Raw genomic sequence first — 16,180 nt, 5'->3', positions numbered from 1 at the left:
AGCCATACAGAGAAAGACAGATACCATGTGTTTTCACTCTTATGTGGATCCTGAGAAAGTGAAGAGAAACCCATGGGGGAGGGGAAGGAAAAAAAAAAAGAGGTTAGAGTGGGAGAGAGCCAAAGCATAAGAGACTCTTAAAAACTGAGAACAAACTGAGGGTTGATGGGGGGTGGGAGGGAGGGGGGGGTGGGAGGGAGGGGAGGGTGGGTGATGGGTATTGAGGAGGGCACCTTTTGGGATGAGCACTGGGTGTTGTATGGAAACCAATTTGACAATAAATTTCATATATTGAAAAAAAAATAAATATTCATTATAAAGCTACAATAGTAAAGACAATGTGGTATTGAAGAATTCCATACATAGATTAATGAAACAGACCCACACAAATATAACCACTGATTTTTGACAAATGCTAAAGCAATTCAATGGAGAAAGGATAGTCATTTCAAAAGTTTTAGAACTGGACATACGGAAAAAAAATGAACTTCAACCTTACACCTCACCAAAAATTAACTCAAAATGGATGCTAGGTCTTAATGTAGAATGTAGGGGCACCTAGGTAGCTCAGTCGATTAAGCATCCAACTTCAGCTCAGGTCATGATCTCAGGTTAGTGGGTTTGAGCCCCACATTGTTCTCTGCGATGACAGAGTGGAGCCTGCATGAGATTCTCTCTCTCTCCCTCTCTCCCTCTCTCTCTGCCCCCCCCCCCCCCCGCCATGCACTTTCTCTCTCTCAAAATAAATAAATAAACTTAAAAAAAAAGTAGAATGTAGAAGTATTTATGGAGCATCTACTCATACACAGTTCCACATAGACACATGGGAGCACCCTGGCTCTCCTAGTCAGTGTTTAACACCCCTGTATAAGTTTCCTTTGTCACCCTGAAACTGTTCTCTTTAGAAGCCTGACTTGACCACCCACACTGTTTCAAAAGGCATCAGAAGCCCACTCTTGGCTCAACAGACTGCCATCATTTCTCCATCTTGCTTCCTTCCCTCTGCCCTGAGTCCTTTCCTCGCATTCTGTTCACTTAATCATCCTGCTGCCTACCTCTCCTTTCCAGTGCTGTAGACCCTGGCTTAGCATGCCTCATTACTCCCAGACTGCTCAATTTTCTCTACTCTACATTAAAATGAACAAACAAAACAAAAAACAAAACAAAAACCTCTTCCAAGAAGTCTTTATAGTTAAAAGAAGTTTTACCTCAATCAACACATGATATTTCCATGACTTTTCCTTCTATTTTTACTTGTATAGACTCAGTGTTTATATTGTCCCCAAGTATTGATTTACATGCCTATTCATAATTTACATTTCTTTTGTGTATCCTTTATACATTTTAGGATCCGCACTATCTGTCCCTGACTATTCGGGCTGAGATTTTCTTTTATTCCTTCCAGAAAGGACTATGTATAACACCATATCTAGATAGATGCTAAATATATAATTATCTACTGACTGAAACACATTCTTAAACAGAAAGAAGCAGGCCTCTGTGTGAGAAAGAACTCACCCCTCAGGGCTTCCTGACAGGATTGGCTCATTAGAGCTGCTGTTTCAGAGGAGGCAAGCACTGCCCATGGCTGTGACCCTGGAACCTCGTCATTTGGAGTCAGCTCATCCTGCCAGACCCATTTTCTGAACTTCCAGCATGGAGGAGAAACCAGCATGGAAGTGAAAAATGAAAACTCTGAGAGACAGTTCCCAAAAGGCATCCTCTTAAGAGCTGAATGCCCAATTTGGTAAGTTACAGAATCAGGAACAATGAAATATTTCAGCAGTGATGGTGTTGGAGTCCTTTGCAGATATAATATGGGAGCTCATCTTGCCCACCCACCCCCATCCGAATAAAAGGAGGAACCAATGGAAGTCAAGATCAAGAGGCTTTACTGTTGATTTTCACTTCACATCAAATTCCAAGGGAAAGACCTGGGGAGCCTGGACAGGAGAAAACAGAGCCAAACTCAGTTCTAGATTCTGAAGCAAAACCAGACTTTGAGGCTCAGAGAATATTCCCTTTGGCACTACTTTTGTTTTTCTAGTTTCTCCCCAGTTCCTAACTCCTTTAAAACCCCAAGCTCCTATTTGGAAGTCAGAATTCACAATTCAAAGACAGAAATGGATTCTTCAAGTTCCTTTTGAAACTTCCTCTTTTCTTTCTTCCCTTGAGCCTTTTGAACTTTTCTCTAGTTTATTAGTAGCAAGCGGAATGTTTCCCAAACAAGGAAATATGCAATGAAACCTTGTTATAACATCTTTCCTTTTAATGTTTTTCCACCTAGATCATTCAGTTTGAAAAGTCCCAGCTGAAGGGTTAGAAAGCAACGTTGCTGCCACATCAAATTTTCACACGTGAAATCTTCAGAGATTTCCTGTTGAGAGGAAGGATTACAAAGAAAATTTCACCACGTTTGAAGTGGCCCATGTACAGGCAAGAGAGTGGTCCTGAAGGTTTGAGAATCCATGTTGTCTGCAGCTGCCTCCATTCGCCCAATCACCACCGAGTATCTTGGAATGGGAGTGTCATCAGGCACAGGCATCTCTCTCACCAGATGCAGCTATGTGCCAGGAGGGGCCGCTGGCAAGGGGGCTACAGAAATTTGGGAGGAGCCCTGCACCTCGTGACTTCACACCCCATGTTTTTTTAACCTTTTCAGTATTTGGGGATGTACAACATGAATGGGAAGGTGGGTACAGGAAACAGGAAAATGTCAACTGGATTACTTTCTCTGATTTTTATTACAGTTTGACACAAAGACACATTGAGGTTAATCCTCTCAACCTTGATAAGAAATTAGACCAACCGATACTTCTTCTATCCACTAATGAAGGGACTGTTACCTGCCCAGCAGCCCAGAGAGGAGGCTGACTTAACTGGACAGGAATGTCAGACAGAAGCTCTCTGATGCCTGCATTTGAAAGCAAAAGGCTGCAGCGGTCTGGCTACCAGGAAACCCCAAATTAAGTGAATAGGAAATCTTAGGGAAAGAAACGAAAGTTTTTCTTTGCATTTTAAGATGTCTTCTCTATCTTTTGGAAAATAAAAGTGCTATCGTGAAATAGAATGTACAGAAAAGCGTGTAAAACACACGTACAGCATAACAGATTATAAAGCAAACGTACTCGTAACCACCACCAAGACCAGGAGTCAGAGTACTACCAACATCCTACAACGTCCTCTTCTCCCAAAACCGGAGTCCAACACTGGACCTCTTTTTAAAGTCTGATGCTAACAGCCTCCAAAGCTTCCCAACTTTGACTTTTCTCCCTCCTCTCTGCAGTTCATCTCCTAAAAGAAGTTTGTAAAGTAGCTTCCCATAACATCTATGCTCACGGAACTAGTAACCCATTTCATTTTAATAAGACAAGTATTTAAGGGTTTGAAGCAGGATAAATAAAAATAAAAACAACCAAGAAAATGGTTTCTCGTGCACTGAAAATATCAGCATATTCATTTTCGAAATGCTAGGTTATGTGGGAACTTGCTTCCAGCCAGAAAACCATTTCTGCTTTCATAAGGGGCACATGCTGAAACAAGTATATGCAATTTCAGTGAAAACAGCATGAACTATTTCTGTCCAGTAAGGTTTTCCCACCTTCAAAGGCTGTAATATACTAAAACCAAAAAATATAGAGTATGGATGTTTTAAAATTTAGAATCTTAATTAATATTCTGACCTTCACCATTGGATGCACAATCTCTTTAGAACTGATGTTTGAGGGCAAATATCATCATAGGGAGAAAAATTCTAGATAGAAAGTGAAGGTAAAAGAAAGTTCCAGTTGCTTTAGAGCAAAGTCATTTTATCTTTATATTCACCTCGCTGCCTAAATGATGCCTTATTATTAGAAGCTATTCTATAAATGTTGACTGAAGCCATTGTTACTGAGCAGTTTCAGAAAAAGAAAATAAAATCATGCTTATTAGTTTTGATGTGTTTTTGTGGCTTCTTAATTATATTCAAAATGTGAAGAAAATAAGGCTTAGGATTTCAAAAGAAATTATTATGCACAATATAGGGGACTCAGGAATACAAGGAAGCTTGTTAGGAAAACACGTTTGTTTCTAGTCTTCTTTTTCACTTCTATTTCCTCCAGGATGTGTGGAACGCAGTTTGAAGGCAAGATTCAGAAAGAGTTACAAGATAGGAGAAAAACTCTTTCAGAGAAAAGCAAAAATCAAAAAGAAAGGAAGGAAAAAAAAAAAAGCAGAGGCTATCTCTTTGTTCCTGTTCCTTTCCCATGTAGGCGGATCAAGGGCAAACAGAAGGCTTCTTCAGAGCCTGACTTCTTGCATAGCACCACCTAGTGGCCCAGGCTGAGAAATTGTTTTTATGTTGCCAACAGTTGAAAAATTGGAAATTCCAAAGTTGTGAACAGATTTGACAAATCATTACTTATATTTATGAGAGTGTAAATGCCAACTGACAAGTCATTTAGATAAATTTCATTTCAAAGAGCACAAAGTAGGGGTCTTAATGATGCCTGTATCTTTGCCCCTGCACATAAGTTGCCTGGTAAGACCTAAGTGTCTGGTGAGGAAGCCCCAGCCCAGCTCACATCTGGTCACTCTGAAACCGATATTTATAATTCTAGCAAAAACAACACAACTATTCCTGTCCAGTAAAATTTTCCCACCTTCAAAGGCTTTAATACATTAAAACCAAAAAATAAATGATATAGATGTTTTAAAATTTAGCAGCTTGATTAATATTCTGACCTTCAACGTAGGATGAACAATCTCTTTAGAAACAATTTTTGAGGGTAGATATCTTCGTAAGGAGATAATGAGTAAAATCCCAGCTCTGCCCAAGGGAGGTCTGGAAAGAAAGCTGGAGGGCAGTCTTCTCATGGGCATCCTACTATCTTTGTTTAAAGGAGCATGTTTGAAGAAAGTTAAGAACTGGTTTCAACTTTCTTTCCAAGTTAAGATGAAGCAAAGGTTGTAGACTGTAGCTTTTTTCTTAGCCAAGCTTTTCATTCCTCTGCATGTTGCTAAAAGTCAGACCTGGCAGCCACTCTTTTAAGCAGACGAAGGCCCCAAACTACACACGGGCACCAATGATTTCAAGAGGGGAGAGGGAAGAAAGAAAAAGAAATTATGAACAGTGACAAAGAGGTCTCTCCTCCTTTCATAAAAGCATAATGCAGCTGTTTCCAGACATACCTTCAGAAACATAATGCCCTTGAGAGGAAAGCTTTGAGAAGACCTGGTCTGCTGCTCAGCCAAAGGCAGCAGATCCCAGGTAAATCAAAGGAACTCGACCCAAATGGAACCTATTTGGCAAAATAGCAATGACAGGGAAGTTCTGTTCTTCAGCCCTAGTTTCCTGCCTCCTGTCCTAAGAACTGACTGCACAACTAAACAGAAGCCATTAAGCAGAAGCTGACTCTAAGTGGGCAAAGGCCGGCACGTAGGCCAGTGATGGACCTATTCTAAATTGATTAAGAGAGTGGGGTTATTGACTGGGTGGTGAATTGGACCAGGTGACCTCTGAGGACCCCATGACTGTCAACCTTTGGATTCACCACATTCCCTCCACTTAGGTTCGTACGTGAACAGAAATAATCTTCCCAATAACTCTAGGTAAACTGAGACCACCCTGGAGTGCTTAGCACGAATTAGTGATTACATATGGCTTTATAAATGAAGAAGGAAAGGTGTCAGGCAGAGAAATGAGGAGTCTAAGAGTTAATGTTATAAAAGGTGTGTGTGTGTCTGTATGTATGCCCAGTATATATACACTGATGCTGTGCAATTAACTTGAAAAAGAAACAATCACTTTCCTTTTCATGAATTTGGTTGAATAGACCTTTGCCCCTGCTTAAAGTTCAAAGTGGTAGTAGTGGAGCCCTGGCAGTATTTGGACACTAACAAGAAAACTCCAGCAGTGCTTGTAGAAGCATCAGGCCCAGGGAGGTCAGGGGCTCCAGGTACCTGTTTTGGTCAAAGGAATTGAGAAGAGCTGCTGAAGAAGCTTGTTTTCTGACGTTCTCAGGACTACAACCACATCAGCAGGTAGAGTATCTCTGTTTTTCTCAAGAACCCCAGAAGCATCATATAATACCTGCAATGTAAACAGCAAATAGCAAACTAGTCAATATCATCCATTGCTAGCAACACTGGTAAGTTGTCTGAGGTCAGTCATTAATCGACCAACGTACAGAATTTGTCTTGACACAGTTGTGCTTTTAAATCCAGTCCACAAGATAAGGAGGAAAAAAATGTAATTTCTGACACACCAATTTATCTTAACTTGTTGTCCAGGTGCTCTTTGAAAAAAAGAGTCATATCACATTGGAATAATAATGAAAATACATTGGGTACTATATCTTTGGTCACTATATGTAAAGCATCCATCCTATGAGGTAAACACTATTATTATCCCCATTTTACTGGTGGGTGAACAGAGTCCTAGAGAGAAAACAAATAATATGCACATTTCACAAGTGACAGGCAGGCTTCCAAACCCAGACACTTTGGGCTCCGAGCCCATACCCACCATACCGTTGTTGCTTCCCAAGGTACTCACGGCATGTGATCGCTCAGGGATGCTGAGCCATTTTTGGTTCTCAGAACAGGAGGGATCCATGTCAGAGAAATTTTAAGAACACTCCAGAGAAATAAGCATTGAGTGACAAATGAATTCAGAAAAGAACAGGAGTCCAGAAAGAAAAAGATCCTTCCTATCCATCTCCTGCCCCTTAAAATCAAGAAAGGAGAAGAAGGAGAAAGGGAAGATGGGTGAATAGGAAATAAGTATAAAAGGACATGGAGACAGAATGGAAGTGTAAGGAAGAGGATAGGAAAGGAGGGAGCAGGCTAGATAAGGGCACCTCAGACGTCAAGGACATCAATATATGGGCAGACATCAGTGCTAAGGTGAGTGAACGATCTAAGGGTAAAAACTGGGTTGCAATTTCTAACAAATATCCAAAATAGATACTATGCACTATGTGGAGAGAAAAACAATCCTCTCTACTTACATTAGAATTGCCTTTCAACCAACCTCCAGTCAGGCATACTTAATTTCAATACTATGATATGAATATGAAAAATGATTTCAGGGTGTCTGGGTGGTTCAGTCAGTTGAGCATCTGATCCTTGATTTAAGCATGGGTCATGATCCCAGGGTCATGGGATTGAGCCCTGCACTGGGCCCATACTGAGCACAAACCTGCTTAAAATTCTCTCTCTCTCTCTCTCTGCCCCTCTCCCCCACGCATGCTCTCTCTAAAATAAAAAATAAACAAATAAATAAATTTTTTTAAAAAGTAAAAATAATTTCAATAAATCTTACATCAACAAAATAATCCAAAATGCCTTTTATTGAACTCCTACCCATTTTTTTTGGACCCAGGGCCTCAGCAGACCCCCCCAGAACCAATTAGCCATAATTCCAATGGCTCCTTTGAGAGTAACTCAAGCAATGAGTTGTTGGCTGCAGAACTAGAGAGTTTCCTGAATTAGTCACTACTCTACTTCAGGAACTTGAAATGAGACTGAGGCATAAGTTATGAAAGGTGGAAATTTCTGTTAATGATATAAAAGCTTAATATCTGGATGATGAAGTGAATTTTTTTCCCTTTTTATCTAGACATTTTTGGTTCCCTAAAGACACATAGAGTTAAACTGCTAAAAACTGAGCCCCACTGTGATATGAACCCTCCACTGCTACCTACACATTTCCGAATGACTTTAATGTGCACATTCACTGCTCAACACTGGGAAAGCTATACTATGTTCTCTCTCTGGAGAGCTGTCACTTCTGGGCCAAACCTCAGGTGAGAGGCAGATGGCAGCTCCATAGTCACCCCAGCGAGAAATTGCTTCTTTACCAGGGGCGACTTTCTGTGAGCAGCACACTGAGAAAGTTTGGGAATTATGATTAGGTGTTCAAGAGGAATTAAAAGGAGAAAAGAAACCCGCAAGAAATTTTGTGAGCAGCACAGACAGGGTAATATGGACACTGACCCCTGTCAAATTCAGGTTTAATGACACACACTTGTCTCACCTTTCCAGCATAGTGCAGGATGCCAAAGCACAGCTCCACTCCTTTGGGCCTCCAGAAGTATTTGCATCGCAGATTATCTTCAAATTTATCTGTGTGGATTTTCATGTTTAAAAGTTACAATGAGAATTGTTGGCTCCTTCAAACAAAAGGTCACTCCTTGAGCCAGGAGTGACCCCAAATAAGGGATTTCAGAGCAGTCTGATAGTGTCGTTGTATGTACAACAGTAGAGAAAAATGCCCTGTTGAAATGGGCTTACCATCAAGTCTTCGTTTAGTTGTTTTGTATTTGTCTATAGCATCAGGCGATGCCCTAACATCTTGTTTTGTTCTAAGAACTCCTAGCACGGACACTGATGACACCAGAACTCTGACCAATTAGCTTTAGAACCATAAAGATATCCCACAGAAGAAGGCAAACAACCCTTGTTTAAACTTATCATGGCAACTTGTGATGATTTCACAGGTAAAAGGAAACCACCGAAGGTGACAATGTCAACTCCTGAAGAGAATCTCTCCCACCAATCAATTTCCTATCTGGGGAAAAGACTTGAAGCTTTCTGTTCCTCCCTCAATAAACAATGTTTGCTACTGTTGTAACTGAGAGCCTACTCTGTGTGAGGATCTGTGCTAAGTACTAAATGGATACAAAGATTGGGGCTTTGTTGCCCTAAATATCTCACAATCTAAGCGAGGGAAGGGATCATGTACAACACTGAAGACTGGAGAAGCAGATGGACAAAGGGAACGGGGATAGAATACAAAGGGCCTTTAATGCTAGGATGAGGTGTCTTACTGGCAGGCCGTAGACAATAGTAAACTAATGAAGAGGTGGCTTTAGAAAGACTAAATTAGCTGGGATGTCCAGGGTAGATAGGGTAAGTATGAGTCTAGAAGCCATGAGACCAGAAGGGTCTTCTATACAAACTTGGACTAGAGGTGGATGGGATCCAGGCAAAGATATGAGAGAAGGGTATGAAAAGGAGGAGAAGCAATTATTGGTTATAGGAAATAAGGGACAGGAAGGTATAAAAAATGATATTGACAAAGGATAAAGGTATTTATGTTGGCAGCAATAGGAGTGTGAGGAGGGCTTGGTGATGGGTTTGCTTTAAGACACAATCTATCAGGACATTTGCTGAATATTTCAATGCATTAAAAATAGAGCCTATATTTGCATAGCCTACCAGGTGGCCAAAATGCTCAGCCACGCTCATTTGATGACATGAACCAAGTTCTCTTCTGAGTGGATTATGCCTTTTACAAAAGATACCTACCAACCAGGGTCTGATCAGTTGCTTGGGGAAATCGACTTTCCTCATCCAAAAGTGCAAGCAGTCCCAGGGGCTTCTGGAGGAACATGTCCAAGAGTGGGCGGTTGTCCTCATACATCACAGGTGTAGCATCAATGCCTTCATTCTGATATTCCACCTGGAGGGAAATGGATTGTGAATGTCTCCAGCCCAAAACTGGCCTAGGTGGCACCAGGCTGCTTTGGCATGCACGTTCTGTGTCTGGAAACACTGACTGTATGTGGAAAACAGGCTGTGTTTTATGGGTGTAGCAAAGGAGTCTTCTGCATATAGCACTGTTGAAGCTTTGGGTTTAAGTCTGACCTACAGGCACAGCCTGTGGCAGGCAGCTGAAGTCAGCAAAAGAAGGGACAGTGCTGTCTCCCAAATACCAACTTGGTAACTTGTAATTTAGAAACTGACATGGAATGGAAGGGAAGCTGAAAAAAAACTATTTTGGTGATAAATATGGTTTAAACCAGGAAGAAAACAGACATCTATCTTCTACAAAGGATTCTGCAAGGGAATCATCTCCGGCTGGAAAACAAAGAAAATTCCAGATTTCCCAGGGAAAATAAATGCAGGGAGCCTTGACTGAAAAGGAGGTGGAATTTCACACAGAGTGGGAGGGGATGGGAGGGGTGGGTGATCCAGATTTATCCAGGTCCACTGGTAAAACCAATACTTCGTGTTTATCTAATCACAGCACAGTGTGTGTATGCCTTCACTCCTACATTAAAACAAAGGGCTTAGTATGTTTCATTGTTGAACAACTTCATACAAGATAGAATCTTGGGGTTGGGGTAGAAATTAGGGTGGAGGGGAAGGTCCCCTAGCTTTTGGGCACATGAGCTTCACACTCAATTTGATTTACCATTAAACTCATAGTGAAAAGACTTCCATTTGGAGAAAACCAAGAACATATCTTACTCCTCCCTGGAGACATTCCACCCCCACCCCAGCAGTTACTGTGGGACCTGATGTGCAGGAGATAGGGGATGGGGATGGCCCATCTGGGAGTTAAGAACAGTAAGAACCTGTGCCCTGAATTCAACATCATCCTGTGTCATTTTGGACACTTATTTTACTTAAATAAGGTAGAAAGAGAATGTAGCATTTTGGACAAGGTGCATGAAACAGTTTAGAAGCAACAATTAAATAACTGGCTTGTCACCAGTAAGGAAATGTAACTTTCCACAGAAATGAAGACTTTTTTCTTCAGGCTAAATTTAGACTATTTATTTTGACAGGACAGGCAGGACTGCCTCACCAGTGGTTTTTTCCTTAGAATCTTTTACCTGTTAGCCTAACAGGGTTTCCCCTTCTAATTGTGGGCAGCTTGGCATCTTCCCCACCAGGTTTAGTTACTTCAGAGTTCACTATTACCTGCTCAAGAGCAAAAACGTGCTGGTTGAAATAGTACTGGATTTGCTCATTGGCAATGTTTATGCAGAGCTGCTCAAATGAATTTCTCCCAAAGTTCTCGAATCCAAAAATATCCAAGATCCCCACATTCATACCATCATCTGCACTACTGCATTGAAGAGAAAAAAAAATTGTTAGGGGAAGAAACATTCATCTCAGGATGATGTTAAATACATATGCCCGTGTGTTACCAACATATATACCCACTCATGGAAAGCAGCATTCAGCCACTTCTAAAGGAAGAAACAGTTTGTGTTTTAAAGTATTCATTCCTTCAGTTTTTCAACAGTCTTTCCAACTTTTTTTAAGCAGTAGAATCCTTTAAAATCTTACTCAGAAGCTCCATAAAGAGAAAGATTAACGAGGAACCACTCTATTGGAAGGGGCTAGAACTGCTGCCCATTCACTATTTCACCTTCCCACCCATAAGGCTTAATTGGAAGAACACTCTTTAGAACTTGATGTTGTCAATTCTTCCACAATATAGAAACCGTCAATGCTTAGAAAGAAATAGTAGTAACAGCAGCAGTAGCAGTAGTAATGTAATGATATAATGTAAATAATGTAAGATATGGTGCTTTAAAACTTTACATGAAACTACATCTCATTCTGAAAACAACACTATGAGAAGGATATCATTACCCTCATGTTACAGATGAGAAAACTGTGACTTAGAATATGGGATTGATCCAGCTCTAGAGCTTAGATGCAGACCCAGTTTGCCCAGCTCCCAGACAAAGCTGTTCTCTTAAACACTACACTGTAACAGCTCTGTCAGTCATGTGCCTCTTCCATTGTCCTGGATACCATTCTCCTTTTAAAGGTGAAGACTTGAGAGCTTCACTAAAGAAAACTCATGAGTGGACCAAACACTTTCTCTTGCAAATCTAGGAGACATTGGGGTCAATGACAGCTCTCCCAGGGCCTCTGCTTCCCGAGGGAACTTGCCATATGCTTTTATCTGGCTGCAGGAGTGTATTGATGCGATTTACAATCCAACTGAAGAGCCTCGCATACAAGGCTTTGGACATGGCATCTCGGACATCCGCGGCTCTGTCGACAGTGTTGGCACGGATGATGGTCTCACCCCGGGTGACCACACAGTGTGAGATAAGGGCCTCTTGGAGTTCTTCGGGGCTGATGCAGAGAAGGGAGGCAGCTGGAATACAGGGTAAGGATGACACCAGAGAATGTAGTCATCCATCCATCCATTCATTCATTCAGCCAGCATTTATTCTACATCCACTATGTGTCAGGCTCTCCCTAGGCACTTCAGATGCAAAGGTAAACAAGCCAGGTCCCTAACACCAAGAAGCATCCAGATGGACACAGTAACAGAAAATCCACACTGTTCTGAAAGCTCTTCCCAGGTATTTGATAAAAAAAAGTGAGAGGAGATGGTCTTTGGTCAAATAGCCGGGGACTACACTCTTCTCAAGAGTCAAAAAGCACATTACTTTATTAAAGGCAGTAAAAGATACTGTTTAACACAAATGGTGTTTATTTAAATCAGTTTTTTTTTCCCTAACTCAGGATTTGGTTTCCTTGTGCCATCATCTCCTATAGAACTTCAAAAATAAATAGTGCCTGACTTCTCCCCTAGAGATGCTGATTCAGTGGATTCAGAGAGAGATCCACCTCTTGTATTTTTTCAAAAACTTGTAGCTGGTTTTCAAAAGTAGCCAGTGTTGACACCACTTCCCAAAGTGACCTGCCACAAAATTCTTTTCTGCAGAGCATTTATTTGCAGCTTATAAAAAGAATTGTGATGATCTACAAGACATCCTTTGGGAAATCCCAGTTGGTGAAAATACCCAAAGTCAGTACAGAGACCAGCAACAGCTACTCTATATTTTACAGCATCTTGAGAAAGTACCAAAGTGAAAGAAACATGTATTTTGGCTACACAGTGCACAGACATCAAACAATTACCATTTTCCAAAGCTTCAGCATTGGGCACCTCACTTTTATCAGTTTGATGTTGAGAGGAAATAGCTGCAAACTCAATGTTTCCAATATTCAAAATCCCAGCCAAAATTCTGTACACTGAGTGCACCTCCTGAAAAGGACAGCAAGAGCCATGTTTGGTCACTGCCAATCAAACTAACAAACCACCAGCTCTGCTAGTTGTCCACTGAAGTCCAACACACACACACCCTTTTCCTGGGCACACAAATAATTTCCAAACCTCCCTTGAAGTTAGACAGTAGAACTAAACTCTTAACAAAGGAGCAAGAGGAATGACGTGGGCAATTCTGAGCCCAGTTTTACAGAAACAAGCATGCCTCCTCCATGCTTTCTTTCCCATTATTGCTGGCTGGACCGCCCAAAAACCCAGCCTCAACTATGCAGCTGACTAGGATTCCTGAGACTAATGACTGCATGGAACAAAGTTGTTCTGCAGCGTGAACCTCTTACCATGAAATGCTTCCGTCAGGGAGAACTGATCTTCTTTGTTCTTTATGCCACTTTGAGCCACTTCCCTCACTAATACCAACTCTCAAATTCAGGTATGTTCTTTCTTCAACACAAGAGAGGAGATGTTTCCTTAACCTCTTTTGAATAGCTTTTATGAAATAGTTATCAGGGCATTTATTAATGGCTCATTGAACATTCTGAAGTTAAATAATAGAGTATATAATTATGAATGAGGTCAGGAAATATTCTGACTCACTAGAAATTATTTGTGATATTGTGATATAATAAAAACATAGATTTGGTCTTCACTCCAATCTCTGGCACAAGAGTTTATACAACCCTTGGGATTATGAGTGGTAGGTGTTAAAGGAATATCCTCTGTCATTCAGAGTAAGCCCCTCAGCCGTAACTGAGTTCATGCCAATGAGGTGACTCTTAGGGAATGGGGGCTAGTTGCTAGAGAGACCACAGATTAAAGGGTAAGAATTTTTAGCTGAATCCTGGACTTCCAAGGAGGGGAGAATCCTGAGATTGAGTTAATCACCAATTGGCAATAATTTAATCATTCATGCCTATGTAATGGAGCCTCCATTTAAACCCATAACTGATGAGGCTCAGAACACTTCCAGGTTGTTGAACACATGAAGGTGGTGAGAGGAGGGGTACCCCTTTCCCAAAACCTTGCCCTATGTATCTCCTCTTTCACTTGGCTTCTCCTGAGTTTTATCCTTTATAATAAAGTAAACTGTTTTCCCAAGTTTTTTGAGTCCTTCTATCCAATTAATAAACTCAAGTTTGGGATCTTGGGACCCTAAACCTCCCATTTCATAGCCATTTGGTCATTAGGAGAACCCTACTGAACAAGCAGGACTTGCCATTAGTGTCTGAAGTGGGAGCAGTCTTAGGGAACTGAACCCCTCACTTGTGTGATCAGATATTAACTCCAGGTAGACAGTATCAGAAGCGAATTGAATTATAGGAGAATTGGTTGCTATGGGGGGAAAAAAACTCCACACATTTGATGTCAGAGTGTTGTGAGTGAAGATAGTTTAGATTATCTAAGCCCTATTTTTATATTGAAAGTTAAATATATAAGTAGCATTAGTGGTAAAATATAAAGTATATTTATTTATTTAAACATATGTATTTCCTGTAGGTGAGATAAATGGGTAGCCAGTAAATTTCTGCATCTTATGCTTATAGAGAAAAGTACTTCCACAAAAACACTCAGGTGAGGAACTTGATTTAGTACTATACACAGCAGCAAACTAATAGGAACCGTCATTAGATCATTGATAAAGCATTGTTCCCAAATTGAGCCTTCCTGTGAACATTCCTCAGTAAAGCCAACAACTGAACATAGACTGTAATAGTGACATCTGCTGGATACCTGATAATGCTACAAAGACAAATGAGGATTTTAGACCAGGCTTCTGCTATAGATAAATATTGTTCTTCAAACTTCTAAATCAAAGGCAAATTGTCCTGTTTCTGTGGTCAAGAATCACTGTTTTAATCACACAACTTAAGACTGGCTAAGGAGAACACCTACCAAATGGGTTTTCTGGGACTAGTGTGGATTTAACATGACAGCACCTCATTACCTCGATCAATACAATATGAAGCTCATGGAATGCAACAAGCAAGCAACTTCCCAGGGGGTAAACAGAGACTCTAAGGCAATGAGTTTGATATATCTATTATTTCTGTATCCAGTTATCTCAAAAAGTTATCTAAACTCTCAATACTCTGAGGAAAAAAATGTACTTCCTCTAATTAACACACACACATGCAACATATATGACCATACAAGGCATGAAACCTCCCAAAATAGGGCTTCCAGGCATTTCACCACTGGGGTGATTTTCCCCAAAGGAAATGGTAGTTCTCACCTAGTTGTTTCTCTGGCAATATTCTCTTCAGCACAATACTCAGACATTTGCTCTTTTAAAAAACAAAACTACCCATGTGACCTTCAGTGAAAATTTTAGGGTTCAAACACTGTGAATGACTGAACCTAATGGTAGGTTGGGTCTTCTTCCTTGGTTTAGACAAGGGAACTTGAGAAGGGTATCCAATGTTGACCTCATTATGGAGGAATTAGCCTTAGAGTGCTCTTTATGCTACAATTCCAAGCTATTCCACTTGACTCCTTCAGTCTCCCCCTTAGATTAATTAGTTCTGCCTTTCTGGCCTAGGAACCTATATCCACCCTTATGGTCAAGTCAAAACATCACCCATATACTGTCATGTTAGAGGACAATCAGTAGCAAGTTCATCTGTGGGATTACATCTCCCTCCCCAGTACTTTTTTTTTTTTAATGCTTATTTGAGAGACAGTGTGAGCAGGCATGCAAGCGAGGGAGGGGCAGAGAGGGAGGGAGGGTGGGAGGGAGGGAGAAAGGGAGGGAGGGAGGGAGGGAGAGAGGGAGGGAGCGAGGGAGAGAGAGAGAGAGAGAGAGACAGAATGAATCCCAAGCAGGCTCCACGTTGTCAGTGCAGAACCTGATGTGGGGCTCAATCTCATGAACTGTGAGATCATGACCTAAGCAGAAATCAAGAGTCAGATGCTCAACTGACTGAGCCACCTAGGCGTGCCCCACCCCCAGTACTTCTTCATCAAGTCTCTTCTTTTCTCCCCACAGCTATCCTGAGAAAGATTTTCACCTTCCTCACTTTGCTTATTTCCTCTTGTCTGATCTCCAGCTCTATGCACCCTTTCCTGGCATCCTGCCTTTGCTACAGAATCTTGTTACAATGCTCTATTTTTTATTTCTTATGTTTTCAACTTTCTACGTGATAACACAAAATAACCTCACTCAGGACAGGAATACTCTCAAGAAGACTAACAACTCCTCCAGCTGGTTTCCCAATTCACTGTTGATGAGTATGAATTCATTTTTATCATCAATCAGAAGTGGGGAAGAAAGAGCCTTTCTCCATCAACATCTCATGCAGGATGTCTTTGCTGCTTCTTTCCTTTTCTCAGAAGATACTCCTTTCACTGATGTAGGTATTCTCTCAATAA

The 16,180-nt window shown here is 41.0% G+C and overlaps 1 protein-coding gene across 2 annotated transcripts in view; it reads right to left on the bottom strand.

The window, feature by feature from the left end:
• Positions 1 to 16,180, bottom strand: part of MYO3B (myosin IIIB) — a 388,605-nt gene that overhangs the window by 196,175 nt on the left and 176,250 nt on the right. For both annotated transcript variants that reach the window (XM_032594437.1, XM_032594436.1), the window contains exons 16-21: positions 12,667 to 12,793; positions 11,683 to 11,893; positions 10,696 to 10,843; positions 9,295 to 9,448; positions 8,021 to 8,109; positions 5,944 to 6,073 (exon numbers count right to left, since the gene is read on the bottom strand). In XM_032594437.1, the coding sequence (XP_032450328.1) occupies positions 5,944 to 6,073; positions 8,021 to 8,109; positions 9,295 to 9,448; positions 10,696 to 10,843; positions 11,683 to 11,893; positions 12,667 to 12,793 (859 nt within the window). The remainder of the gene's footprint in view (positions 1 to 5,943; positions 6,074 to 8,020; positions 8,110 to 9,294; positions 9,449 to 10,695; positions 10,844 to 11,682; positions 11,894 to 12,666; positions 12,794 to 16,180) is intronic.

This window comes from Lynx canadensis, chromosome C1, assembly GCF_007474595.2.
Source record: "Lynx canadensis isolate LIC74 chromosome C1, mLynCan4.pri.v2, whole genome shotgun sequence".
Lineage (NCBI taxonomy): Eukaryota > Metazoa > Chordata > Mammalia > Carnivora > Felidae > Lynx > Lynx canadensis.
The sequence above is the reverse complement of the archived record's forward strand: the minus strand, read 5'-3'. Positions and strand labels throughout refer to the sequence as shown.